This window comes from Phyllostomus discolor, chromosome 14 (genome assembly GCF_004126475.2).
Source record: "Phyllostomus discolor isolate MPI-MPIP mPhyDis1 chromosome 14, mPhyDis1.pri.v3, whole genome shotgun sequence".
Classification (NCBI taxonomy): Eukaryota; Metazoa; Chordata; class Mammalia; order Chiroptera; family Phyllostomidae; genus Phyllostomus; species Phyllostomus discolor.
In genome coordinates, this window is record NC_040916.2 from 23,181,465 (window position 1) to 23,209,193 (window position 27,729).

The 27,729-nt window shown below is 45.0% G+C and overlaps 1 protein-coding gene across 3 annotated transcripts; it reads right to left on the reverse strand.

The window, feature by feature from the left end:
* Positions 1-5,264: 5,264 nt before the first annotated feature.
* On the reverse strand, positions 5,265-27,408 carry LOC114512022 (dimethylaniline monooxygenase [N-oxide-forming] 1). Of its 3 annotated transcripts, XM_036015894.1 has the most exons (9): positions 27,201-27,321; positions 21,378-21,459; positions 20,797-20,985; positions 19,167-19,329; positions 17,222-17,364; positions 14,162-14,361; positions 8,196-8,551; positions 7,184-7,256; positions 5,304-5,640 (listed from the first exon to the last, which is right to left on the reverse strand). In XM_036015894.1, the coding sequence occupies exons 3-9, from the start codon at positions 20,920-20,922 to the stop codon at positions 5,304-5,306; spliced, it is 1,398 nt and encodes a 465-aa protein (XP_035871787.1). In that variant the 5' UTR covers positions 20,923-20,985; positions 21,378-21,459; positions 27,201-27,321. The 3 variants fall into 3 exon arrangements, with proteins under 3 accessions (XP_028386711.1, XP_035871786.1, XP_035871787.1); XM_028530910.2 differs by lacking the exon at positions 21,378-21,459 and having other exon boundaries at positions 5,265-5,640; positions 27,201-27,332; XM_036015893.1 differs by lacking the exons at positions 14,162-14,361; positions 21,378-21,459 and having other exon boundaries at positions 5,265-5,640; positions 8,196-8,577; positions 27,201-27,408.
* Positions 27,409-27,729: the final 321 nt, after the last annotated feature.

Genomic DNA, 27,729 nt, shown 5'->3' on the forward strand with positions numbered 1-27,729 from the left:
ATAAGAAACTACTTCATGATGTGCTAAAATAATACAAAGGCTATTTTAGTAATTTTTGGGAGAGAAAGACACAAGCCAGACACCAAATCTAGAAGTCACCCCCTCCCAGATAGACAGAGAGCTTATGTAAAATTAGAAGTGTTTTCACGATGACGGTTACCATAAAATAAAAGATAAGAGACAGACAGACTAAGAGGAAATATGCTCAACATATAAAACACACAAGGGTTAATATTTGTGAAACCAGAAGAGTCCCTGTCATCATTAATAAGAAATAAGCCAAACAATAGGAATTGTGAAACCACCAAGGAAGAAATATAAATGGCCCATTTACTTAAAAAGTTGGTAAACATTCTGCACCCAATTATAATGTATATGTACATTTATTAAAACATCAAGCTGTAGACTTACAATGGATGAACTGCATGGTAGGAAAATTATAGCTCAATTAGGCTGTTAAAACTCCTTCACAGTACTGTTTGTTCATAGCACTTACCTTAGGTAAAGCACACAGCTTTCCCACGACCTGCAAGGTCTTCGATGTGACCTCCTTCACACAGCCCTTCACAGTTTAAATCGGGTCATTCTGTTGCGCTCTCTCCCCAGTCTGTCCCTTCCGAGCCCTTTTCACAGTCTGGAATTGCCTGTGTATTTTGTGATGATTTGTTTAGCTGCCATCTCTCCGCTGGAAGGCAAGCTCTACGGGGGCAGGGAGCACCCCTGTTTTATCTGCTCATTTCTGGGAGGCACACTTCAACGTTTCAACAGGACAGGTCATTTCATTAGCCAGGGTTACGTATTGCAGTTAGAATCTCTTGAGGGGTTCCCCACAAAGCACACTGCTAGAATGAAATGGAGACACTGCATTGTAGTTTTCTCTTTTCCTTTTTACCAGCTGGGCAGTTGATGACATCAGCACAGAGACTTTTGGGGGGGCTCAAGTTATTGCGGGCAACCCTATGGCACAGAAGTCTGGGTTCCCCTCAGCTGTCCCTGTGCTTCTACACGCTTTGGCGGAATTGATCGTCAGAGTGCAGGCGCTCCCTTGATGGATCACGTATCTGTAGGGATCCATCCTCTCGCTGAAACCTCATTCGACAGGATTCACACTCAGGGAAGGTTTCTAAAGGACAGGCCATCCTTTCAGAACATCGGGTACCGGCTGACTTGTACTGGGCTCTTTTGGTCCCTCCTAGAATAGGTTTTTAGTGACCAGTTAATATGTAGAACAACGGTATAAGAAATAATGCCCTCCTGCTGAATTTATTGCAGGTGTTTAGAGTTCTCTGTCACCTGGCGCTCTCTTTACAAGAACTCACTATGTCTCAGGAGCTCAGACGTGCATATCCAGCTATTCCCACTGGGCATCTCCACTTGTTTGCAGAACCAGAAACGAGAGACAGGGAGATGACAGCTGAACCTTTATACACAGAATCCTTTTGCATCAGGAGGAGAAGGAATGAGTAGCTTCCAAATTTTTAGTGGGGCGTCATTTTCCCTAATAAAGTCACCTGGGTACTCTAATATGTAAAACAAATAGAAAAGTTGGAGTGCGGGCGGGGTTGCAGAGAAGACCTGCCTTAGTTTTTTCCTCCCATTCAAGTATCTTTGGTCCCCTGAAGTGTAGGTAGGAGGGGTGTTAAAGGCCACTAGTCTCATCCAATCCATCCATCCGGGACCCTTGTGTTCCGCACTGAAAAACAGAAGCACCTAACTCATTGACTAACTCAATGAGGATTTTGTAAACGACTCCTCAGAAAGCATAGAGTGTGGGGTGGACAGGTCAGTGCCGCAGGAAAAGTCACTAACGGTAGTTCTGGAAAGCTGCTTTGAAAGCTAGGTCAGCAGGGGGAGCCGTTTGTTAATGTTTCTGCGTTTCCGGTGAGATGCCTGAAACTTTCCCACAGAACTGGGGATGTGCAAATACCCGTGAAGTCTGGGAGGCCTGAGCACTGAGCTGAGTTCTTCCGTGAGGGTCGCGAGAAGGCGCGCGCACGCGCGCGGAAGCAAAGCCTCCATGTGGCCCAATTTCTTTGTATTCTCCTGATGTATCTCAAAAAACCAGTGCACATACCGTATTCTTTCCCACCAATTGTCCCATTTAATTTATTTTATCAGTATTTTTTTGTGTGTGCCAATTACTGCCCCCCTTCCCCTTGGCAACCATCGGTTTGTCTCTGTCTCTATGTTTGGAAATTGAACCGGCAACATTTCGGTTTGTGGGACAATGCCCAACCTGCTGAGCTACAACACCAGTTGGGGCTAAATACATTTTTATTGTTAATAGTATTACAGATGTCTCCATTTCTCCACTTTGCCCACCTCCACCCAGCCCTGCCCCACCCCGCCCCACCCCACCCCCTTCCCTCTGGCCATCACTGCACTGTTGTCTGTGTCTGTTTACTCTCAAAATAAACCGAGGACAGGGAAACCTTAACAGATTCCAAGGGCATTTTGTACTTTTAGAAACGTTTACAGAGGGACTTCCTGGATTCTTCTCTCAATAACCCTTAGAGGTCTGTATTATTTCTACTCATAGTTTACACAGGAGGAAGCTGAGATTTGGAGGGATTATGTGATTTTGGTAAAATCACACCTGTCAGTGCCTAGGACAGCTGGGATTTAAAGTAAGCACTCTGATGCAAGATCCTGGGCTTTTACCTCCTCTCGGGCTCACAAAATGAATTCAAGTTAGAGTTTAGCAGAAAGCTACCTCTTGCAAAATATCTTCATCAGGTGCTTGCACGTGCACCCTTTCTCTCCTGTCAGGCTGGTGGCAGCCCTCCTGGGGGCAGGCGCTATTCACCTCCATCTTACAGGTAAGCCCACAGGTGCTTAGGAAGGCGGAGTGATTTTCTAAGGCTGCACACCTGCCAAGTGCCAGAGACAGGATTTCAAGTTAGGTCTTATGTCTTCGACTCTAGGGCACTTGGCATTATATTGCAGCTGCTTTTCTCCCACCAATGACTTAAATGATTGAGTTTGCCCTGGAAATGGGAGTATGTATTTGGTACCAGTCGTTTATTTATTCTTTACATTTTTTTTTCTCTAAGAGAAAAAATAGCATCCTTTTATAGTAACTCCCAAGCTGACTTTCACCAAACACTCTCTCTGTTCCGGGTCTGTGCCAGGCACTCCGTGGTCCTAGCTGATTGCATCCTAAAGCAACCCTAGGAAGGAGGCACTGTGACTCCTTCCACTTCCAGGTGGACAAATGGACCTGGGGCACATGATGTGCCTGCGTGCCAGTAAATGTCAGAACCACGGCTGGAACTCAGCCCCATCTGAGCCTCCAGGTTGGGCTGCCTCTGCTTTGTGCTTGGAAATGACTCTCAAACTTGGCTTTCACATCGTTGGGGGTGTTTGTACAATGTTAGGACCCCAGGGTCTCACTTTCGTTGTCTTATTCTGTAAGTGCCACATTCCCTTGCTTTTTAAAATAAGCATCTCCGGGCTTGGTGGTGGTTGGGAAACACTGGCCTGTGGTGACAGCTACGTCTGTCATTACACTCATTCTTTTCCTTTTGATTGTTCTCATGAGACTGTTAGGTGGGCACCTGATATCCAATAAACATCTAGGAACATCACACTGAATGGACTTCAAGGTTAAGCTTTCATTTTATTGTATTTTCCCTTTTATTTTATTATTATTATTTATTTTTAGAGAGAGAGGAAGGGAAGGAGAAAGAAAGGAAGAGAAACACCAGTGTGTGGTTGCCTCTCATGCACTCCCTACTGGGGACCTGACCCACAACCCAGGCATGTGCCCTGACTTGGAATTGAACCTGCGACCCTTTGGTCTGCAGGCTGGCATTAAATCCACTGAGCCACACCAGCCAGGGCTCTTTTCCTTTTTATGTCTCATCACCAGGTACTGGGGATCAGGTCAGGGAGGTGGAAGTGGGGGACTACTGAGTACTTCTGAACTCCTATCCCCCTGTTTTGGGAATTATAATGTCCTACAATAAATGTATCACTTGATGCTAGGAAATGTTACATTCTGGAGAGGATGATATCAGGGAGCGAGTAGGGGGACCTTTGGGGATGATAATGAGTTTAATTTTGTGCGTGCCGCATTTGAGAAGCCCATGACATACACCACTGGGAGTGCCCAAGGAGGAGCTAGGTCTATGGCTCAGAGAGAAATGAGGAAGCACGAAGAAAACTTGCACCCTGCTTAAGTAAATATGGTAATGATAGCTATCAGTAAACACTTACCAGGACTTGTGTTAGGTATTTTATGTAGATCACACCATTTAACCCTTACAATACCCTTATGAAGTAGGATGGACTATAGCTCATATCTTACAGCAAGAAAGACTAAAGCTTAGGAAAAGTAAATGACTTGCTCAAGCTCACACAGCTGCTACGTGGCAGACCTCTGTCACTGGGGTCAGTTCTCTAAGCATTGCCCACGACCCCTGCAGTGGGGCATGTTGCAAGGTCCAGAGCTGTGAAATGTAGACAGATAGGCATCGTTACTTGAGACTGGCCCGGCAAAGGGTCCTGTTTGTATACACTAAAAAGAATTTCTGAAAATGTCAAAGTACTCTGGGAGATGAAATGTTTCAGAAGCCCGCATTTAAAAAACGTGTGCAAAAAGCCAAAGTGTTTGATAAGTATCCTCTTTTGCTAAATTTCTGGGACTTAACTAATTATTTTTATGAATGGGAAAAGGCAATACTGTGTGTTTTCTAGTATGATTTATGGAATGATTTCAAAAGTAGGCATGAGAACCCTTTCTATGGAGTCTGTTTTATGGTATGGACATAGAATAGGTCTAGCACGGACACGGTCAGAAAAGAAGAGGGGGTGATAAATGGGGGAAAATATTCATGTGGAGACTCAGAAACATAGTAGTGTACGTGAAGGGATAGACCCGCCAAATTCCAGACACATCCACACACCCTCATTGGCAGAGAAAGGGAGAGAGACACACAGGAACTTTCATGGAGTAATGTCCTTGTTGTGTGACTTTATGATGTCACTCTAAGACTTCTGTAGCCATTTCAGCATTAGAAACAAGGCTTTGGTGGTGGAGTTAAGAGCCCTGGATGTCTGTTAGAGAGACCTGTGTCCTGACTTAGGTACTTACTAGCTCTGTCACCTTGGGCAAAATCAACTGACGTTTCCTTGTCTGAGTGTTCTGATAGGTTGGACTGTGTGGTTCAGCCTTCCCTGTGAGGACCAGCCTCTCTATAGCAAGAAAGTCAGCTACCATTGCTAGTGTTTTTGCAGAGATTCAAAGGCAGGTGGGAGAATTGGCCCTGTGCATCTGACATGTCATTTAGGTCATCTTTTATTTACAGGCAAAACAGGAAAATGGCCACAAGTAAAACCAGAAAGACAGTGAGTAAGCTCGCAAAGGGAAATGGGGATTCATGTACAGTGCGAGTTTTGGTGGCCTTGATGGTTCGGTCCCACTGGGTCAAGATGGCATTTCTGGCTCCTTTCCATTTTCCTGGGCCAGTCAGGCGGAACTGGTACGGTGTGCACGGACCAAAGAAGACGGCCAGAGCCAGGCGTGGATCCGTCAGGAGCAGAGAGAACAGGTTGGGTTTGGCATCGATATAAGTCAGAAGCTCGTCTATGTATGGGATGTAATCTGACTGTAAAGCTTTGGAGTAGCGCAAGCCAAACCTGTACAAAAGGAAGATCGGGGAGGAAGGGGAAGACAAGAAGATAAAATCATGGTAATCTCAGAAGAAGCACAAGTGCCAAAAGTTAACAATGATGCTGCAAAATTTGAGATGGTTTCTGGACTCTTCCCTTCATGCCCATTGCTGCCGAATGGTCTCACTGCATTAGTTAAATGCAAGATGGGTTCCTTGAAAAGATACTGTCTACATATGGCATTCTAAATGCTCACAACACCTCTAGTATTGCTATAGTTCTCTTGTCAAATGATTAGCAATTTCTAGAAAAAATATGAGTATTTTACATAATTCTATTACTCCTAAATCTTTCTAAAACTCAATCATTGATAGATTTGTACAATATTAAAAAAGCCACAAAAATCAATAGGGTGAAATTCCTTGTAATGCTGGTATTAGTCCCTAAAATCATTGAGTGACCATGTGAAAAGGAGCTTTTACATTGTGTAGCTCTAACTGTCTGTGTTATACCAGAATTCCGTAATGGAGATCAAACCATACCAGGTTCAGGATGAAGGAGAGGCATCTGAAATGGTTTTATTATTTTGGGATGTACCATGGAGGCAGATCAACATTTGAAGTTTGGAAGTATATATGAATGAGAGAAGTGGTAAGTTTCTTAAATGCAGTGATTTTAAAGCTTTTTTTTGTCCTCAGAAATCTTTTTTAAGTGAAAATTTACACCAAAGCTCTAAATATGTAGTAAAACAGATGAAACTGGAGATGTTTTGGTTGGATGAGGAGTGGGAGTGGTGGGGGGAGGGCAAGACTCCCTTCTTTCTGGCCACCTCCTTCCCACGATCCTTGGCCTTTGCACGATAGACAAAAAGTAGAAAAGCAGAAACCTCTCCTCTAGGGAAGGCATCAGCAAACCTGTTCTGCAAAAGGCTGGACTTGAGGCTTTGTGGGCCATGTTATTTCAATTACTCACCCTGCTGTTACTACTCAAAAGAAGCCGTAGGCAATAAATAAATTAATGAGTGAGACTATGTTCTAATAAAACTTTATGGCCACTGAATTTTATATAATTTTCACATACCACAAAAATATTCTCCTTTTTATTTTTTCCCCCAGCCATTTAAAAATGTAAAAGAAAAATATAGGTAGTCAGTAGGTTTGGCCGCTAGGCCTTCCTTTGCCGGCTCTTGCTCTACATTGGGTCTGCTCAAAATAAGACAGCGGAATACAGGTTTGTTGAATGAATACATGAGCAGACCCTTCCACTGTCAGAGTGATTAAACTTAACTGTCTGCCTGCTGATTAAGAAGGTGCGGGATATCCGGTAGAGGAGGGTTAATGATATTTGGTTCAGAATCCCAAACTCCATGTGATGCTGGATGACCACGGTCAGAAGGGATGATTTGGGGACGTTAAAACTTCTCAGTTTCCCTTTCCCTCCTCTCTCCTAGTGTTTCCTTCTAAGTCTCAGGTGTTTCCTTTTTCTCTAGCGTAGTTCTCACCTATCTTTGTTATGGTTCTTTACCAATTTCAGTTATCATTTGAAAAGGACCCATAAGTAGTTAACTCACCCAGTGGGCTTGTTCTCTTTCCTTGCATTAACTTCTTCTCTCATGACACTTCGAGGTGGTAAGTTATTCACACCTAAAAACAGACAGAAATGCAATTTAACTTGAGCTCTAGGTGCTTGCTCAGTGGGTAAAGATGCTTTACTATTGCTCAGCTTTTATTTCTAGTACCCAGCTACTTGTTGGTTCTTCTGGCAAATGCGTTAGCAGCCTAAGTGGATCCGTGGTATGTTCCTGGTCATAGCGCCCCCAGCTGAGAAGACTGGCATCTGGTCACCATGTTACTTACTTGGTATGGCAGAACCTCACAACTGGTTTTCCTGAATTTTGTCACTGAATTGATCGAATGCTTACATTTGTTTTGAATCAGTTGATTCAGTCAACCTAACAGGTAGATACAGCTTATACAGGGTCTGGCACAAATAACACTCCTTTTGAATTACAAAATCTTTTATGACAAAATCATAAGCCTGTAATTCTGTAACATAACAATATCACACTCAAGCACACCATATGACATTGTAGGTGAAATGTTCAAATTAAAACTATAAATTATTACACCCATGTTATTACCCTACCAGCCACACTCAAGCAGGCCTTACTTCTGCTGGACCCTGTAGTTTTTGAAGCTCTGGTTTATCTCCGTGCTGGTAATAGTATAAGTGTATCTTGATAGTGTGATTCAGATCATGAATCCTACTTTTTTTTAAAAGATTTAATTATTTTTAGAGAGGGAAGGGAGGGAGATAGAGAGAGAGACACAAACATCAATGTGCGGTTGCTGGGGGTCATGGCCTGCAACCCAGGCATGTACCCTGACTGGGAATCGAACCTGTGACATTTTGGTTCGCAGCCCGCGCTCAATCCACTGAGCTACGCCAGCCAGGCTCATGAATCCTACTTTTCAAGATTCCATTGCTTTGAACAGGAACGAGGGAGGGTCTCTACATTTCTAGGATCCAAAATAACGTGGCAAACTGAACGCGTCTGCCCTATTTCTCACGCACTTACTTACCTTTCAGGACCCGAACAGCCCATCGAGCTTGCGTTTCCCCTGTGGGTATCATGGAGCCTAAGGAGCCGATGAGGCCAATGACAGCCAGGGTTGGCTTTTCCAGATGTGCCGGGAAGATGTACTTGTACAGCGATGCCTGGTCATTTTCGACTTTCACCACGGTTTCATCGAGGAAGGGAAAAGCAAAGGTGTATCCAGTGGCGAAGACAATGATGTCGATGGGCTGTTCCTCTGGGGGGCCGCTAAATATGACTGAGTCTTCCTTCACCTCCTTCACACTTGGCTTGATGAGCACTCTCCCAGTGATGATGCGGCCTGGGAGCTCGTCATTTATCACGTACTCTTTCAGCTGTGTCCTGAGCAAACACAGGGAGAGATAGATCTGCCAGCAAACGTTACTGCAGCCGTCCCGCCTCCTCCCTTCCCGTCTTCACTGGGAACCCCTGCTCCTGGCTAGGAGATGGAAGATGCCAGTCTTTTTTTTTCCCTCTCTGAGCTTGAAATATTTTTTTAAGTGGGGGGGGGGGCGGGGGCAATAAGACTTTATCTCTTATTGCTGTTTTAGGTTCATAACAAATTGAGTTGAAATTACAGAGATTTACCATATCTCCTTTGCCCCTCCACACACATGGCCACCCCTGTTCCCGATCCCCCACCAGAGTGGTGTGTTTATTACAATCAATTAACCTGCATTGACACGTCATCATCAGGAAATCTGAGCATTATTATTTTTTTAATTCCCATCTCCTCCCCCTTTTCCTTTGGCAATCCAGCTTGTTCTCTATACCCATGGGTTTGTTTCTGTTTATTTTGTTATTTTAGATTCCACCTAGAAGTGATATCATAGGATATTTGTCTTTCTCTGACTTATTTCACTTAGCATATTATCTAGGTCTATCCAAGTCACAAATGGCAATATTTCATATCTTTGTTGCTGAATAATATTCTGTTATATATATATTACTTGTACAGCAATGCCTGGCCATATGTATATATATGAGGTCTGTCTGAAAAAAAGTCCAAGCATTGTTAATATAATGAGAATAGTTTGTGTGATATTGATGTAACCTGGCAGCTAAGGAGAGTGGACTGGAATGTGCATACATGAACACTTCACTGTAGTAGTCAGTGGGGATAGTAGACGCCCTTGAGTATGTGGATTCTGTGGCTACTGCATTCAAAATGACTGAGTGAGCAATGAATCTGCATCATGTTTTGCGTTAAGCTTGAACATTCCTCTGTGGAAACTATTCAGGTGATTTAGTAGGCTGCAGCTGTGGGCAAATGGTGATTGGCAGCCTCATTACAACAACCCACCTGCTCATGCATTATGTCTTGTGTGCAGTTTTTTGACAAAACATCAAATCACCCCGGTGACTCAGCTCTCTACAGCCCAGATTTGATGCCTTGTGACTTCTGGCTTTTCCCCAAACTAAAATCACCTTCGAAAGGAAAGAGATTTCAGACTGTTGATGAGGTTCAGGAAAATACGACGGGGCAGCTGATGGCAGTTGGGAGAACTGTGTGAGGTCCCAAGGTGCCTACTTTGAAGGGGACTGTGTCACTGTCCTATGTACAGTGTTTCTTGTAGCTTGTATCTTCTTCAACAAATGTCTTCCATATTATATGGCTGCATAATTTCTGGATAGATAATACCACATCTTCTTTATCCATTTATCTATAGATACACATCTAGGTTGCTTCCCTATCTTGGCTATTACTAGTAATGCTGCAATGATCATAAGGGTGATTATATCTTTTTGAATTCATGTTCTTGCTCTCTTTGGACAAATACCCAGTAATGGAATTGCTGGTTGGTATGGAAGCTCTATTGTTAACTTTTTGAGGGCTCTCTATACTGTTTTCCATTGTGGTTGCACTAATTTACAATCCCACCAAGAGTGCATGAGAGTTCCCTTTTCTCCACATCTCCTTGCCAGCACTTGTAATTTGTTTTATTGACGATAGCCATTCTGACAGATGTGATCTCTCATTGTGATTTCGACTTGCATTTCCCTCATAATTCGTGATGCTGAGCATCTTTTCATGTATCTATTAGTCATCTCTATGTCATCTAGGGAAAAAAGTCTATTCAGATCCTCTGCCCAATTTTTAAATTGGACTATTTTGGTCTTAAATTGTATGAGTTGTTTATATATTTTAGATATTAACACTTTATAGGCTATATTATTTGCAAATGTCTTCTTCCACCCAGTATGGGTTGTCTTTTCATTTTATTGATAGTTTCTTTCACTGTTTGGAAACTTTTGTTTTTCCAGGTTAGGCAAGTTTTTTTTTTAGCTATTATTTATGTACATAAAATTCTGTTCCTTCCTTCTTTCTTTCTTCTCTTCTTCCTCTTCTTCTTCTTTTCTTCTTCTTCTTCTTCTGAGACCTGTATAATGTGACTGAGCAGTTGGCACTATTCCAGGGGTCCTTTAAACTACCCTCATTTTTAAAAAATTCTTTTTCCTTTCTGTTGTTCTGATTGGTTGATTTCCACTAGTCTGTGTTCCAGGTTGCTAATCTGTATTTCTGTGTTAGTTAATATCCTGTTGATTCCTTTTGATGTGTTTTTCATTTTAGTTATTGTATATGTCAGGTCTTGATTCTTTCGTATACTTTCTCTTTGTTGAAGTTCTCCAGAATTTCCTCTATTTAACTCACAAGCTTGGTGGGCATCCTTGTGACCACTTCTTTGAATTCTTTATCAGCCACTCACTGATCTTTGTTTCCTTAGGGCTTTTACCTGGGGATTTTTCTTGTTCTTTTGAGAGATACTCATCTGTCTTTTCATTTTGTTTGGTTTTCCATGTTTGTTGATATGAATTAGACCAAATAGCAGTCTCCTCTAGACCTGGGAAAGTGGTCTGATGTGGAGGTGGTCTCTGTGCAGTCCGTTAGCTGGATGGTTTGGGCAGGCTGGCAGGAGCGGAGTGGGTGTGTAAAGTGCCTGGGGTGCTGGCCCACGAAGCTCTGGGCGAGGAGGCCAGGTGCATGTGGTGCTGCCCTGTTGACCCTGCTTGCTCCCTTTGTTCCAGCCAAAATGGGCGTGGGTGATGTGTCCAGGAATACATTACAGCCACCTTGCAGCCAGGCCACAGCACCTGGACAGAGAGCCCTGGACCACCGGGTGGAGGTGGAGGGGGACTTAAACCATGTCCCTTACCAGCCCATCCAAGCAGGGAGAATTCCAGCAGAGAGCTCTCTTGGCTCCCCAGCCTTCTGTATACAGCCTCTTTCTCGTTTGTTGTTCAGAAAGTGGTCCTGTGTAGAAGACACCTCTGTGTGGGCTTGACGTGCTGGGTACTTTTGGGAAGCAGGTTGGAGCCGGCCAGCAGGTGCACGTGGTGAGCCCCGTTGTTCCCGCATGCTCCTCTGGTTCCAGGAAAACCCAGGTGACGCAGCTGGGAAGGCGCTCAGGTGATCTCTCAGGCAGGCCAAAAAAGCCCCGCCCGAACAGAGCCCCTGCCCGCCCCGTGGACGCGGGGAGGTCGGAAGAACGGCGCTCACCTGCTCCTCTGCCCGGAGAGTTCCCGCAGGCCGGAGGGTGCCCTTCCCCGGCCTCTCTGCACAGCCCGCCGGGTTGTTGCGCAGAAGGTGGTCCACGCAGAGCCGCCCTCCCAGCAGCCCCTGCGGCGGTGGTTCGGAGGCCGAGCATGCGCTCTGGGTGCTGCCACCACCAAGTGGCGGACGACGCCCTGAGGCTCCTGCCCACTCCCTCGGTTCTGAGGTAAAGCCTCCAGGCCACGCAGCTGGGACCTTGCTGTGGAGACCCGCCGGTAGGCGCAAGCCCCTAGGAGGGCTCTTGCCGCCGCCCTGTCCAGGAGGAGGGCGGGTCAGGGCGCCGCCCGCTCCTCTGGGCTGCGGGGTGGGGCGGGGCCCGGCCCTGCACTTCCGGAGGGGGCCCGGCGCCTCAGCCTCCCCCGCCGAGTCTCTTGCCCCGGCGTGCCGCTCTGAGCTGTTCCGTCGGCGGGGTCGCGTCGGGGGTGCCCGGCAGGAGTCCTCCGGGCCCGCCACCACCTCCGAGGGCTGGGGCTCGGAGAAGGCACCCGGGGGCCGGGTGGGGCGGGAACTGGTTCCGGGGGGACCCGGACGACGGCGGAGCGTCAGGGTTCCTGAGGGGAGGAGGTCCCAGCCAGCCGAACTCGGCATTCGGGGCTCCCTGTCGCCCGAGAGGCAGCTGGACGCCGCGGAGGCCCTCGCCTGCCAGGAAGCAGCTGCACCGGGGCGGCGTGCAGGGGCTTCGAAGGGACGAGGGCGGAAGGCTATGCCCGGGCTACGCCTTCGGAGTCACGGAAAGAACACGCCATGACTTTCCACCAGCGGAGCCGTTCTTGGCTTACGGGGACTCCGCAGCCGAAGACAGTGTCACAAAATGCCGAGGACACAGCGCCTGTCCCACAGCGCTCGGGCGGCCCCCGGGTCCCTCTAGGCTTCCTTCCGCGTGTGGGTCAGACGGGGACGGGGCGGGCGCTCTGGGCAGCCGCAGGCCACGGGGCGGGGTGGAGCGCGCAGGGAGGCGTGCGCGGACGGGCAGGAACTGCGGCCACGAAAGAGTGACTTCTCAGGCTCCTTTCGCGCTTCTTGGCATTTGTGGGGTTACATGAAATGTTGTATTGGCCCGTGAGCCGCCACCCGGGCTAGATAAAGCTTACGGTAGGAAAAGCTCTGGTGCAAAGAGCCGAAACCCCCAGGAGGCGTGGAGGCGGGAGCGAGGAGAAGGAAGTGCGGGGTGGGAGGTAACGAGGGCTAGGTGGAGATGATGGCAGGTGAGGGCGAGCGGGGCGAGAGGAAGGCCGGTGGGAGAAGGGGACGGGAGCGAGAGGAGAGGCGTGAATGCAGCAGGCAGGGGGCCGCCTGGGCCGCGCTGGGCCGGAGCTAAGTCTGGAGGGAGGCCAGACGGGATCTCCAGGCTGTCCCCCACCCTAGTAGTGACCTCGTGGGGCCAACTCAGTGAATAAGGAGTTAAAGTCGTCAGTTCTTGCTAGTGGGGTACGTTGTAGGTTGTAACTGAAAGGACAGGCAGACAGAAGGAAGTCAGTCAAAGTCATCTTCACAAGGTCAAGAAGGCACTGCTGTGTGGGAGATGGTGAAGAGCTACTCTAGAATTTGCTTTTTTCCTACCCAGTGACGCAAGGCAAGTGTGTAGCTTTTGTCAAAAGAGTCGTAGACAAATAATTTTCTAGCAATTGCTGCAACTGGGTAAAATAGCTGTGGTACATGTAGGCAATGGAATATTACTAGGCCATAAAAAGAACAAAACCTTACCATTTGTGACAGCATGGATGGACCTAGAGGGTATTATGCTAAGAGAAGTAAGTTAGAGAAAGACAAATACTGTATGAGTTCACTTCTATGTGGAATCTAAACAACAAAATAAAACAAATGGCCTCATAGGTGCAGAGAACAGACTGGTGGTTGCCAGAGGTGGGGGGTGGCTTGGGGGGCTGGGTGACGAAGGAGAAGGCATTGACAAGTACAGATCAGTAGGCACAAAATAGTCTGGGGATGTAAGGTGCCGCATGGGAAGGCCAGTGAGTAGCACTGTAATGCCGTGTATGGTGCACGCCGTACTGGCAGTATCGGGGAAACACTCCTAAAGCAGGTTTGTCGGACCACTGTGCTGTGCACCTGGAACCAACACAGAATAGTCCTGCAGGGTCGCTGCAGCCGAGGCTTAGGTAACGCCAGCGTCCCAGAGCTTGCTTGTCACTGAACGAGCTGAGGCAAGTGACTGAACTTCTTCCCCAAGCCTCAGTTTACCCACAGTGAGTGTTGTCGGCTATACGAAATTCATCATTTACTTGCCGAGAACTCAAAAACGTTTAGTTAGTATGATCAAAGAAGTTTGTATGAGATTCCCCTTCATATTCAGCCATGTTGTCATGTTATTGCGTGGTCTGGATAGTCCCTGAGAAGGGTGGAGACTCCTTTCTAATAGCCCTCTTCGGAAACATGTTTACCTGTCTTTCAGGACTAAGCCGTAATTTGCATGATTGAACCAGCTGTTCATCTTTCTTGCCATCCACCAAGTCACAACTGCTGTTGGGAGGGAATTTCTGAACATGCTCTGAAATCGAGTGGTGAACACCATGTCCCAGGGCAACCCCGAGTCACAGACGCGGCTGATCACCCATGCGCCTCCCGTGGTGCTGAGGAACACCTGGAAGCAATCAGAGACGCCACTCAGTCCGACACAGTGAACAGGCCTGGTTTGCCAGGGGCGCGAGACGTTTCATAAATGGAATGACCTCAAAACGTCTGCCACCCTCAAACTACATCCCTGACAGGATAATTTGGCTCCCTTAGCTCTTATTTTAAAGTTATTCTTTTGAGATAATGGTTTGAGTATCTAGAGTATTAACATGCCTTAGAATATATTACAACAATTGTAGGCAATGAGAACAGGGTTTGGCAGTAATTGAAAGGTGTCTAGAAAGGGTTTCATTTGAACTGACAGTAAAATTCAGTAATACAATTAGTTTTGGTGGACTTTTGTTTTTTAATTTAGAGATTGAGTTTACCCCAGCTGACTGAATTCATTAAGCTAATAGGGTTTTTTTTTTGTTGTTGTTGTTGTTTTTTTTTTTTCTGGTACCAACACAATAGGAGTTGTCTGTACAACTGTCTAAAATTCAGAAAATTTATTCCACTAGTCTGTTACTTTGCAGATGCAGAGCAACTGATTTAACAGATGGTTTTTCCTCTAACAAACACGGAGACACGGTGACCAGAGGTAGTGTCAGTGTTTTTGTTATACATGTTCTTTGGCCTTAAAAGGGAGCAGTATGTGCAATACAGGAAATGTGGGGCAAGAATTGTGAGCTTATCCATGATTCTGACACTAGATGTATTTGCACTGAACCTGCCTCTGTGTTGTGATGCAGAATCCAGTGGGACATATTGGCAGATATGAATTATGCTTTAAACTGAGAGCATTTTCTTGTTTGATACCGAAATAAGATGTGTGCCAACGCATGTTTTCTGATTGAGGAAATTTCCAACTGATTAGAAACACTGCCATAATAATATGCCACCTGCATGTGGTGGTCTTAGTGCATGAGACTACGCTAATATTTGTCTCAGGGCCTCCCTTCTCTTCCTTCAGGATGACTTCACCAGTCTGCTAAGTCTTTCCAGATCAGTCCATCCACAAAGCAGTCAGCAAGTTCTTTTCTGAGAGTTCTAAAAGGGAATCAAAGTTATACACTCTCTCAGTCCTCTTTCTTCATACTACTTTCACTGTTGCAATTGTTGATCTAGTTCCATGTCCTTGTTTACCTGGCCCCTGGTCTGGTAAACTGCGTGCCCCATGACAGCGTGCACGTGTCATGACTGCGTGCCCCGTGACAGCAGGGACTTGTCTTCGTTGTTGTGTTCTTCAGTGTATCCCTGGTAGCTGGCACAACGTTCAGCACCTTGGAAGCCAACAACTCATACGTATTTGTTGGCCAAATGGCTCTCAGTGAGTTCATAGCATAGTTGCAATGAAAACATATACAATAAATGTAATTAGCAATAATAAGAGTTAAACAGTGCCAACAGAGGAGTGTAAGTTACAAGCATCACATCACTTCTTACTAGGGAGAGCTCTTTTTGTGCTGGGGTGAAATAGCTTGGCATGTCCATGTAGAGGGTAATGAGAGAGGAGGGTACACCCTGGCTGGGTAGCTCAGTTGGTTAGAGTATTAGCTTCATACGTCAAGGTTGCAGGTTGGAACCCAGGTCAGGGCATAAATAAGGGAAACAACAAATAGATGTTTCTCTCTCACTCTCCCTCTTAAAAGAGAGAGAAAAGGCACTGTGGAAGGGGGGTGTGGCATGGGGAAGCAAGACACAGGTGCGGGGATTGGAAAGGGCTCAGAGTACTCCTGTCAGGCTGTAGTTGATGCAGGAAAGTAGTGGGGAGTCAACTTAAAACACCAGATTTGGACCAGATTATGGAGAGCCCTATAATGCAGAGGTAATACATCTCTGACTTAATGATTTTAGATAGGGCATTTATTAGAAGTTTCTTTTCTTAACATAAGAGTGTCATAACAAAAGCAGGGTTTGCAGAGGATTTGTTTGTTGGTGGTTGGGCATCTGGATGTTGTTTTGTGAGGGAGGATGGACTGGAGGTGGGGCTTTGAATTAAAGAGGCCTGGATTTGAAGACTGGCTCTACCGCCAGTGAGGGCTATGATCTTAGGCAGTGGGTTCCTCAACCTCTGTAAGCCTCAGTGTCTTCACCTGTCGTCATGGTACTAACAGCCCCAGCTGCAGTGGCTTGTTTCATTGAGTGGCCAAGACAGTGCAGTCAGGTGCTCGGCACGGAGTGAGCTCCAATAAATAGTAACTATTTCTGACATTATTATTAGAACTGTGCAGCAGCTGTAGGGTGAGGTGGTGTGGGTCCGATGGTGGTGGTGACAATACCAAAAGGAGGGAGCAGATGGGAGACCTTAGCAAGGAGCTACCAGACACCTCCAGGAGCCCTCACGGGATGCCTGGGAGAGCAATAGAATGAGAAGTCTGAGAAGGAGGTTTTGGAGGAAAGATGCCGCCTAGAATTTGCAGTGAAATTTATAAACATTTAAGGAAAATAGTTTAAGAATTTACTTTGTATATGTGTTTTAGGCATATTTATTCCTTTCATTATTTATCATGGTGTCCAACACTGTTTGCCTGAGGTGTGTGTCTTAAGATAAACCTCTTTATGAAATAACATCGAGAATGGTACCTTCTCGGTAGATATAAAAACAGTCATGGGGATGTAAAGTACAGCATGAGTATGGGGAATATAGTCAATAATATTCTAACGACTAGGTATGGCATCAGGTGGGCCCTGGACTTATTAGGGGGATTACTTCGTAAGTTATCTAATTATATGCTGTGCACCTGAAACTAATGTAATACTGAATGTCAACTGTAATGGAAAAGTAAAGATAGAGAAAATTATTTATGGGTTCAGAAGCAATCACACTGTCAATAAAAAAATGTAAAACTAAAGAATGAAGAACTTTGTATTAAAAAAAATGGTACCTTTTTTGCCACATGGCTGGCCTCCACAGCTATGTCTGCGCCAGAATTTCCTGCTCCAATCACAAGAACTCTCTTGTCCTTAAATATGTCTGGATGTTTATACTGTCGGCTATGAAAGTATTGGCCTTTGAATGTATTTATACCTATAGAAAAAAAATAAGTCAAATAGATTCTTTACAGGATCAGTGAGACAAAAGTATTGTTCAGTTACTGACATCCTTCAGACACATGGTTTAGATTGTTTATAGAAGCATACTCAATTTTAAGAAAATCTGAAATGTGAATAAAAATTAGTGATTATTAATTCAATGGAGGCACTTCATTTCATTAGATAGGCCTCTCGTTTTCTTTACTAGGTGGTTGACTACTCAATTGAAATATCATGGCATAAAGACTTGCTAGAAAAAGTGTAAGGAGTCATTACCATTTAAAGGTTGATAGAAATAATGGCATAGTAACATCCTATATACTGATGTTTGATTTATAGAGAACCTTTCACAAGCAAGGACCAAGAACCCCTCAACTTATGGGCATGAAACCAGAGATTTAGAAACACAAAGTGCAAGGCCCAAAATTATTTAGTTTTTTACTTGTATAGCCTAGAATCTGTGTCCCTGGGTTCCAAGCTCATCCTAGTCAAACTGCATGCATTGGCTCAGTTGCTTTCAGGGTATGCTTCCTCCTACTCTGATCCCACTTGAGTGACATTTGGAGGATAGATCAGGGATCACTGGAAGTATATGAGTTTGTTGTAAAATGAGTATTGGCATCACTCTAAGGTTATATGTAGATTGTGATGTCTGTCCTGGACTCCTATAAAAGTCCACTTCCATACAGGCTGCAGGGTGTCTCATCCACCTCCACATTCTTAGCGCTTCGTGCAGAGTACAGTAGCACTAGATCGGTGCTGTCTCGATGCCATGGAACTTCCTTGATTCTTGGAGTGATCCTGTACCAGGCAGTCCTTCCTAGGAGTTTGGGGTAGCTCGCTGCTCAGGAATCTTCTCTGCAGGCAACATTGGATGAAGAATTGGGTTGCGTTGCGGGGTGGTGAGAGTTCACTGCTGACCATGTTCAAGCAGAGGCTGGTGAGCCTCTCTCAGGGATAGTGGGGAAGAGTTTCCCTCAGTGGGAAGAAGACCGAATGTGGTGCTGTCCTTCAGTGATTCTGCCCTGTGGCAGTTTCCGGGATATGCTTCACTTGGCCTGACTTGGGTAACCTCTGGGGGCTGGCCCAGGACCAAGGGAAACACATGAACTCGCTGCAAGATGAGCCTTGAGATCACGACAGTTTGTATTTAGAAAAAAATTTCCTAAAGTTTAAACTTTTTGAGTATTTTACTGAAGATGAAATAAACCAAAGCATTGGATTTTCTATTCTGAGTTGTAATTTGATTGATTTTTGCTGGAGATCAATGTGAATTTTGGTTGTAAAAGACAGAAAAAGATGCTGAGCCCCAAAGATGTCTTTCCCTGCCTCCCAAGGCTCATCCCCCTGTTGGTGAGTGACCCAGTGCCATAAACCTCTGTTCTAGTCAATTGCTATGACTCATATGAAAAAATCAAATTGCGTTTTCCTTTATTCACTGGTTGACTTGGGTGGCCCCTAACCTCAACTTTGGCAATGTGCTTATGCCACCAACTTGTCTAGGTGTCTCACATCTTACAAGCTATTCTGAGTGCTGCCAGACACTTAAGGAGGAACTTTGAACCTCAGTGAAGCATACAAGTCTTGTCAGTTATTCATTCTTCTCTTCAGTACTCATAGGTTGTTTGGAACAGATGAGAGCCAGAAACTAGCCAGGAAGTGCAGTTTAGGAAGAAACCCATTGCCTCACAACTTGAACTACTTAAAGGAGGAACTGTAGGAATTCATTCCCAGCCCAGTCAAGTACCAGGATGGCTCCATGAGACACCTGAAGGTCAGTTGCAGAAAATGTTGTACCTGGAAAGGAGTCCAGTGGCAAATTTGGGTGAGTAAGCAAACCAGTACAGACCATGACAGCATCAAAGACAGTGGACTCTTGCCTCCCTTCACGCAGGGTAACCACATCCCATTGTCCGGTGACAGTGAAATCTGGGCGCTTAGTTACACTGCACACTTTAGTCTGAAAAAGAACCATAGACATGAATAGTTATCAAGGTTCCAGTAAAGGCTTATGGGCCAGTTGACATCTCAAACATTCTAGAGCTCAGACTAAACATAACTAATAAACAAAATTCTGCAAATCGAATTGGGCTACCTCTGGCAACTACCAATCCATTCTCTGTTTCTATGAGTTCAGATTTTTAGATTCCATATTTAAGTAAGATCAGATATTTGTTTTTCTCTGATTTACTTCATTTAGCATAATACCCTCAGGGTCTATCCATGTTGTTACAAATGGCTGGACTTCCTTCTTTTTTTAGTGGCTGAAATATAATTATATATATTACATATTTTATATATATTGTGTACATATTAATATACACTATATAAAATATTTTATATAATATATATAATATATAAATGTACATTATACTTTATCATTGTATCATTTATACTTTATCAAAGTATTATATATACTTCATATATATTATCTAATATATAATGTAAGATACATAATATATACCATTAAAAATTAGGCAACATATACATTATATAAGTATGTCACATATAATATATGTAATATTACATATAATATATAATTATATATTATATATAATTATATATTATATACAATATAATAATATATATTAGATAATCTATCTATCTATCTATCTATATATCGCATGCTTTATATCCATTAATCCATCACTGGACTCTCAGGTGGTTTCCATGTCTTGGCCATGGTAAATAATGCCTCAGTAAACAAACTCTGCGTTTATTTTGATCAGGAGAACTTTTAAGGTTGTGAATGTAAATCTCATTTGCTCTTTGTTTTGGTCAATCTTCCCACTCATGTTGCTTTCTCTGTGTAATTCCTTGTGAATTCCTCAATATGCCCATTTCAATAGGGAGGGAAACAGGAAAAAGTAAACACATGGATTTTCATTTGTTTCTTGGAGAGGAAGGGGAAAAAAGAAAAGAGAGAGAATATATTCATTTGCTCATGTCGTTTTACCTCCCTCCTGTCTCTGCCCTAGAGCCAAAAAGAATATTCAAATACCAAGGACACTGAGAAGAGTTTCCCCTCAAATAGTGAGGTTCTCTGTGTGCGGGCCATTGCACACGCCCATCCCGATCAAAGGAAAGTCAGGAGGAGAACACGCAGCCGGTGACAGGAGTTCTCAGTTTCCCTGTGTGCAGGCATTTGGCTCATGTTGAAGATGTGATTTGATATGTTTTGGGTGCCTTAGGATACTAAGATACAAGTGTTACAAATTGAAATCGATGCCTGGGTATCTTTACACAAAGTATCCACCTCCAACTGCAGAATTCCCTTGGGTTGGGGTTAGTACAGGGGAAATGGAACCAGGTGCCATCAGCCTTGCCAGTTCACTTTCTCACCTATGGAGCCCAAGACTAGGCTACAGGAGAGCATAGAAAATAGGTTAGAAAGTACTCCCTGGCTGTTACTGATGTTGGGTCTTACCTTGAATTGAATGCATTTCAGAAGGTTGAAGTGGTTTGCATACATTTTGAGATATTCCAGGAACTGGGCATTAGGCACATAGTTTGGATAATCTTCTGGGAATGGAAAGTCTGAGTAACAGGACATCTCCTTGCAGCTGTTGGAAACCACGGACTTGTAGAGGCTGGCTCTGCCTTCTTCGACATGTTCCTGTACAGACAGTGCATGCACATGAGTGTGGATGTGTCTGTGTGTATGTGTGCACACCCATGAAATCGATGTTAATTTTTAGGCACTCACACATTTCTTGGAATTTTATATCCTTTGACTTTATGTAAATTTAGATTTTATATTTTGGAATTTTTCTTTGCTTCATTTTTCTAATAGTTCATTTTCGTTATCTTTTACAAATTTAACTGTCTCTGCTTGATTGGAAATGAAAGAAACACTGAATCTTGTCCCCAGTTTGAGAGGCACAGCTCTCTAGATCAGTGCCTCTTAATCCTGTTGAGAATCAGCCCAGAGATCTTAACATGTAGATGCATTCAGTGGGTCTGGTGGGCCTGAGATTCTGCGTTTCTAACAAGCTCCTATGCACTTACTGCTGGTCCATGGACCGTGGTTTGAGAAACAAGGCTTTAAGTGGTCCTGCACAACAGGAATGTGGTGGAGAGGCACTTTAAACTGTATCAGTAGCCACAATAAAAGACTAAAAAGAAACAGGTGAAATTAATTTTAGTAGTATATTTTTTAACTCAGTATATCCAAAATTTTATAGCTTCAATATGTAATTAATATAAACATTATTTAAAAATATATTTATTTATTTTTACAGAGGGGAAAAGAGGGAGAAAGAGGGGAGCATCAGTGTGTGGTTGCTTCTCATGCATCCCCCACTGGGGACCCGGCTTGCAACCCAGCCATGTGCCCTGACTGGGAATCGAACCAATGATCCTTAGATTTGCACACCCACGCTCAATCCACTGAGACATACTAACAAGGGCTATATAAACATTATTAATGAAAGTATTTTACATCCTTTTTCTCATAGTGTTTCAAGTCCAGTGCATATTTTACACTTTTCAATTCAAATGCTGAATTTTCACTGGAAAAAGAGGGTTCACATACCCAAATTGTTAGCAAATATTCTTAAAAGTTCTGTGATAGCTGAAAGAAGTATTAATTTTAAAATTAAATAAAACAAAAAATGTAGGTTCTTAGTCATGTCAACGATATTCCACAGTTACAAGTGGCTGATGGCGATGTGAACAAGAAAGGGGCTCTGTCATAAACCTGACAGGCTCAGGGGCCCGCAGAGCAGGGCTGACAAGCTCTGTGACCAAACGTGACTGCACAGGATGGTCTGACTACAAATTCCTAACCAGGCAGGTCAAGTCCCAGGCCTACAGCTTCCTTCGCAAAGGTCAGTCTCTGATGTCAGGGAGCCCATCCACTGTTGATGCATCTGGGGTAGATAACATATCGTTGAAGTGTCAGAGTGATTTTTCTTTCCCAGACCTCTCAAAGGCACAACCACTGGGACAAGAGCATGGGGCCTCAGAACCCTGTGCTTTTATCTTGTTTCCCACATACCATCTCTGTGTGTTATAAATGTGAATTCTTAGCTATCCTGTGCCCAACAGAGCAAAAGAAGTATGTGTTCCTCCTTTTTGCCTTTTATCCATCCCTAGAGGTCCCCCCACTTTGCTTACCCCCTCCTCCTTCACCTACCACCAGTGGGTTTCGTATAACCCTCCTTACACCCCCTCCTTTGATTCTAAGGTACAAAATAAGCCACAAAACTGCCATTCTCCAGAACATTTCCTCAGTCTGTTGATATTTTGCTTCCTGGAAATTGTCATCAGTTTGACTGAATAAATTCATAAAAATTTTTTTACATCAGCAGTCACTTTATTGGATAGTGGAATTTCAGAACATCCTTCAACTTGAAGCCAGGCATTAGAAATAAATTCAGTGTTGGTTTGAAAGTGATCCTCCCTGCCCCTCCTTCCCCCCATCCCTTCTCCTAGCCTCTCTCTCTCAAATCAGTTAAAAAAAACCCCAAAATAGAAGTGATCAAATTTCCTCTGGGTTGTAGGAAGAAAAGACAATAGGACGAGCTGTGAGGACCTGTAATATTGAGAACTGAGAGCAAAAGGCACGGGAAGTGGCTGTTGTGTCGTTAAACGGACACCTTCAGAGTGGAAAGCTTTTCTGAAAAAGGGTTTATTAGGACTCTGGCTAGCCAGGGGAAGGGCCTGGTTGGGGGTGTGCAGTCTAAACCAGCAGCAGCAGGCAGGGCTGGATGGAGAGGACAGCATGTCCACCCCTTGGGGAAGAAAGACATACCTTGTTTTGAAAGAATTTATGTTGGCTATAAATGCAGGGGGTGGGAGGAGGTGAAGGCAGCGAGTTTGGGGACATGCACATGATCCCCAAAGGAGGAGCTTGCTCGTTAGGGTCAGTGGTGAGCAATGGTCTGGAAAGTTCATGTGCAAGCAAGGAGCAGAGGAGCCTACCTATTCTCTTGGGATAATTGAAGAAATAGCCACTTGGAAGCTAATTCAGAGTTTCAGCGTGCATTCAGGAATGTTGCCAGTCTTCTGTTGGTTTTGGCCCAAAGTTGTTAACTGATTAACCTGTCTGTGTCTCCTTTCCAACCAGGCTGCTGTAGTTTATTTGAGGACATCTCAGATTTTTTTCCCCCTTGTCAGTATAATGGGAAAAAATCAGTTATAAACATCTTGGGCTCCATCAGTACATGGCCAAAGTTCCCTCACTTTTCTCTGGCATCTGAGAGCATCACATAATGAATAATGCTCTGTTAATGCTGTCAGTTTCTAGTTAACACTAATAAAAGGCTGAATCTGGAAAATATACTCTTAAATGGGGGTAGAGATGTGCATAATACATGTAAACATTTCCGTAAAACCAGGTCCAAAAAATGTAAAGCATTTTGTTATGGCATGTTTAAATATGAAAGTAACAAGGACTTACCTAAATTGGATAAGCCAGGTAATCCCCCAAAAGGTAGGAGATTGAAAGTTATACTCCCTCAAAGATAATAGGAATTCAATAATTGTTGACTATTTGAATAAAAAGAGTCCTAACAAGATTACCAAATTTACAGAAATAACTCTTTTAAAGAAAACTTGTAAGAATCAGGTTTACCAAGCTTCACATAGAAATAGTTGAGGAACATTTCTCACTGTTCATAAGTCATTCCTTAATGACTTCGAGGTGAAATATTATACTTCATCATTGTCCTCACTGATTCTAAAAATTGTATGGCACATAGTAGGTGCTCAATAAATGTTTGTGGACTAAGCAAAAAGGTGTGTGGACAGAGGAGGGACCTCAGTGCAGAGAAGGAAGGATGTCACTCGAGGATCCTCGGGGTCTGGACTGTGTCACAGGGATGTGAAGTGCAGGGCACAAGATGTTTCCCCCAGTGCAGATGGAGTTATGACCACTGGATGCTGCGTCGGTTCCACACGAGTGCTGATTCGCAAGGCTGGAACTCAAGTTCTTTGAGAGCAATATTCATTTTGAGTGACAGGACAATTCCTCACATTTGATTTCTTCAACATCATTGGATAGTTGAGGTCATCAGCCTCTAGTGCTGCCGTCCTGAGCCGCCCTTCCCTAGCAAGGCCCCAAGAGAGTGGGTGTGCAACAGACACACTTCCTGCCCCCACTGGAGTTGGTAGTCAGAAGTGGGTTCTTTGTCATTGTAGCCGTCTTCTTTAAAGGTGGCAACCCTTTCCCAGCCCCAGTGAACAGTGGCCTCTCTCTTCCATGACAACCCTTGTTTGTTTTCTCCTTGCTGAAGGCAGTGGCGGCTGCACGAGACCAGAGTTGTGCCCTCTGAGTGCAAATGAAGCTCGGTGGTTTATTATCTCCATAGTCTTTGGAGGAAGTGGAAACCATGTCCACGGGTGTCTTGGGTTTCTGCAGTTTGCCCGTCTGTTTTTGCATTAGGTTCCCTCTGCCCAGCACAGGCACGGAGGATCCCCCTGTGCACATGCTCTGACAAGCACAACCTTTGCCGGAACAGGTTTTGAGTGGGCACCTCTAACCAGCCTTCTGTGGAGTGTGTGTGTGGTGAGGTGGGAGGGGGGAGGGTATCTCTAGAAAGACCTAGGAGACTCATATAACATGTTATAGCTAGGTGCCCCTTCAAAGTCACCTGGTTTAGGGATTTTCAGTTAGGTTCTAGGGGCATCTCAAGGTGGTAAAAAGGCCACTGTGTCAAGAGAGGGCTGCTGAATGAAGGTGGGGGTGGTTCAGCTTTTACCTCTTTAGTCTGGTTCCTTGTTCTCATTTTATACAAATGGAATGATTGTCAATTGGGTGCTGTTCACCCGACTGCAGCTGGATTGCCCTCTTTCCCTTCCTTTGGATGTCTTCTCACATGCCTCACCATGTTTTTTCACCACCTTCATTTTTCTTCATTCTCTACCACACTTCCTCTTCATGCTCCCCAGATGCCACATTTTCCTGGAAGAGTTGAGGCCTCTTGGACGTACTCCTGTATCTTCCTTCTTTCTGCTTTAATGTTTCTCCTCTGTGTTCACACTTACCTCCCTTTCGTTCCCTCTGATCTCTGAGGAGGTTGTGTCTGTCCCCCTCTGCCAGGCGAACCCTTCCCCGCGGGCCTGCGACTCCACTCTTTCGTCTCAATGCCAGGACCTCGTCCCATCTGGGCTTGTATATTCACCCTTTTCCTACCACCCAGGTGTTTTCTCTTTGCCTGCAGACAGTGGGGTATAACCAGCATGCACACAAAACAAACACAACAACATCAACAACAAATCTTATTTCTTTTGTCATTGCCCATTACTTTCCAAGTTGAGTATGAATCTTTTAATCAAACATTCAGTCACTCCCATTATTTCTCTGATGTGAACCACATACACCAATAAGCTATTTTTATTTTCCAAGCATGCCCAGGGCTTTCTCTTTACTGGTTCTCTCCCTGGTGTCTCCCACACAATCTCTTCTGCCAGTTGAAATCCTTCGAAGTCCATCACATACCATCTCTTCCATGAAGCCTTCCTTGGTTTCCCTCCAGTGGATGTAATCCCGTCCCTCCTTTAAATGCCCATAGCACTGTTTCTGACTTGTAGGTGCCTACCCCTTTCCTATCAGCCTGACAGCTCTGAGAGGGCAGGGGGAAGCCTTTTCAATTTGGTGTCCCCATGGTGCTTTTTGTGTATAGAAGTTTGACCAGCCCAAGTCACGCAGCTAGTTGGGCACAGCTGCATCTGGAACTTATTTCTCTTAATTCTGACATCAATATTGTGTGTGTGTGTGTGTGTGTGTGTATAATTATATAGGTCTGTGGCTTGTATAAGGCCCATTTTTATCTGGTATCCTGAGAACCCTGGGCTCACATTTTGCTTTGGTTGAGGTGACTTTAACCAAATCACCCTGCTAATTACCCCTATAAATGGGCCATGCAAGTTCCCACTCTGGTGGATTAGTAGCGCTTCTTTGGAATACTGTGTTAAGAAGGACCCTGAGGCTCATCAGGGGAGGGGTAGCATGCTTGATTGGCAATGTCTGCAGGGCACATGGGAGGGAAAGTAACCATGGCTTGGGTGCCCGGTTTCTGCTCTCCTAGTGGAACATAGGCCATTTGAATTGTGGGAACGACTGTGTTCTTTTGGCTCTCGCCTTTGGGAGGTATCTACGAACTGATGGTCCCATTCAGTGGTTGGACACATTTCAACCACTCGGCCCCAGGCTGGTCAACAGTGGGCTTTATAGTCCCCTTTCCTCTTTCCTCTCCTCACCACCCTCTCCAATCCAGACCGGAGCCCTGCTGAGATTTGAGAATATCCTTTACTTTGCTCAGGGAACAAAAAAGGCTCCAAACTCACATTCTTGACTCCTGATTGTCCTTGGCTTGGGCTGAAACTGCCTGGAAAGAGGACCTTGAGGACCGAGCCCATTCTACAGCAAGCCCTGTGCTGTTCTACTTCAGCAAGAGCAGGGCAGACTTGCAGCCAGAGGCTGAAATTCCAGCACTGTGTTTGCACCTTTGCCCCAAGCCCTGCTCTCTCTGGTCTGGCCTTAGCCTCCTGGTTCTGCCCCTGCTCCCCTCCTCCCTGGGGTGCCCCTGGCCCGTCCCAGCCACTCCATCCTCTCCTGCTCTTCGTGGGCATCTTCCTTCCTCTGGGCTCTGGATAATGTTAGTAAGGCGGCCGACACACCTCGCACCGAAGCTTGGGCTGTGCCCTGCTTCTTTCATTCGTTTCAGCAGCCCTTCTTGGCCACTTCACCCCCCTGCCCCCGCCCCTCAGTTTAGCAGACATTTCTAGCCTCTCCCTAGAGGAGCTGGCCCTTGTGGAAGCAACCCCTTTTGAACCAGTCAAGTCCTTTTCTCAGCAGATATAAAAAGTGGTTAAAATCCCACTTACTGTGAATCTCCACAGCCCCCCAAGGTCATCACTCCTCTCGAAGCAGGTGGGCTCCAGGCCTTCCTCCAGGCAGCACTTGATGGAGGCCAGGCCACTGACCCCAGCCCCCACAATTGCAACCCGCTTGGCCATGTTCTCCTGTGTGGGGGAAAGACCTCAGAGCTCCTTTCTTTTCATAAGTGGAAGCCCCACCCCGTCCTTGGCTGCTTCAGCAAACCAGAAGACAGATTTTGGGTGATTAAGGGATTTGCTGCTGTCCAATGATCTGTAGCTGGTCGCTGGTGTTGTGATTGTGAGGAGGAGTTGGCCAGGCCCCTGGTTTAACCCTGTCTGGTGTGTTCCTACCCCTTTCCTTGGACTGGAGCCAAATAGTAGTACAGTGGTTGCTGGGACTGTAATTTTTGGCAGAGCAGGCAAGGGTTACCTTGCCCAACATGTTTTTTTTTTTTTTTTAAGAAATGAACTGAAGCTCCGAGAGGTGTGGGGACGTGACATGAGGCCACACAGCCACTGGTGGTGTGGGGTTGGG

What these genes read in the sequence shown, in the direction of transcription:
- LOC114512022 (XM_028530910.2), bottom strand. Translation starts at nt 27,332, where the DNA reads ATGGCCAAGCGGGTTGCAATTGTGGGGGCTGGGGTCAGTGGCCTGGCC. An exon ending in GCCACTGGACTCCTTTCCAG is followed by an intron (nt 17,365 to 19,166) that starts GTACAACATTTT and finishes TTTTTTCTATAG; the next exon opens with GTATAAATACATTCAAAGGC. An exon ending in AAAGAGAACAAGCCCACTGG is followed by an intron (nt 5,641 to 7,183) that starts GTGAGTTAACTA and finishes CCTTTTGTACAG; the next exon opens with GTTTGGCTTGCGCTACTCCA.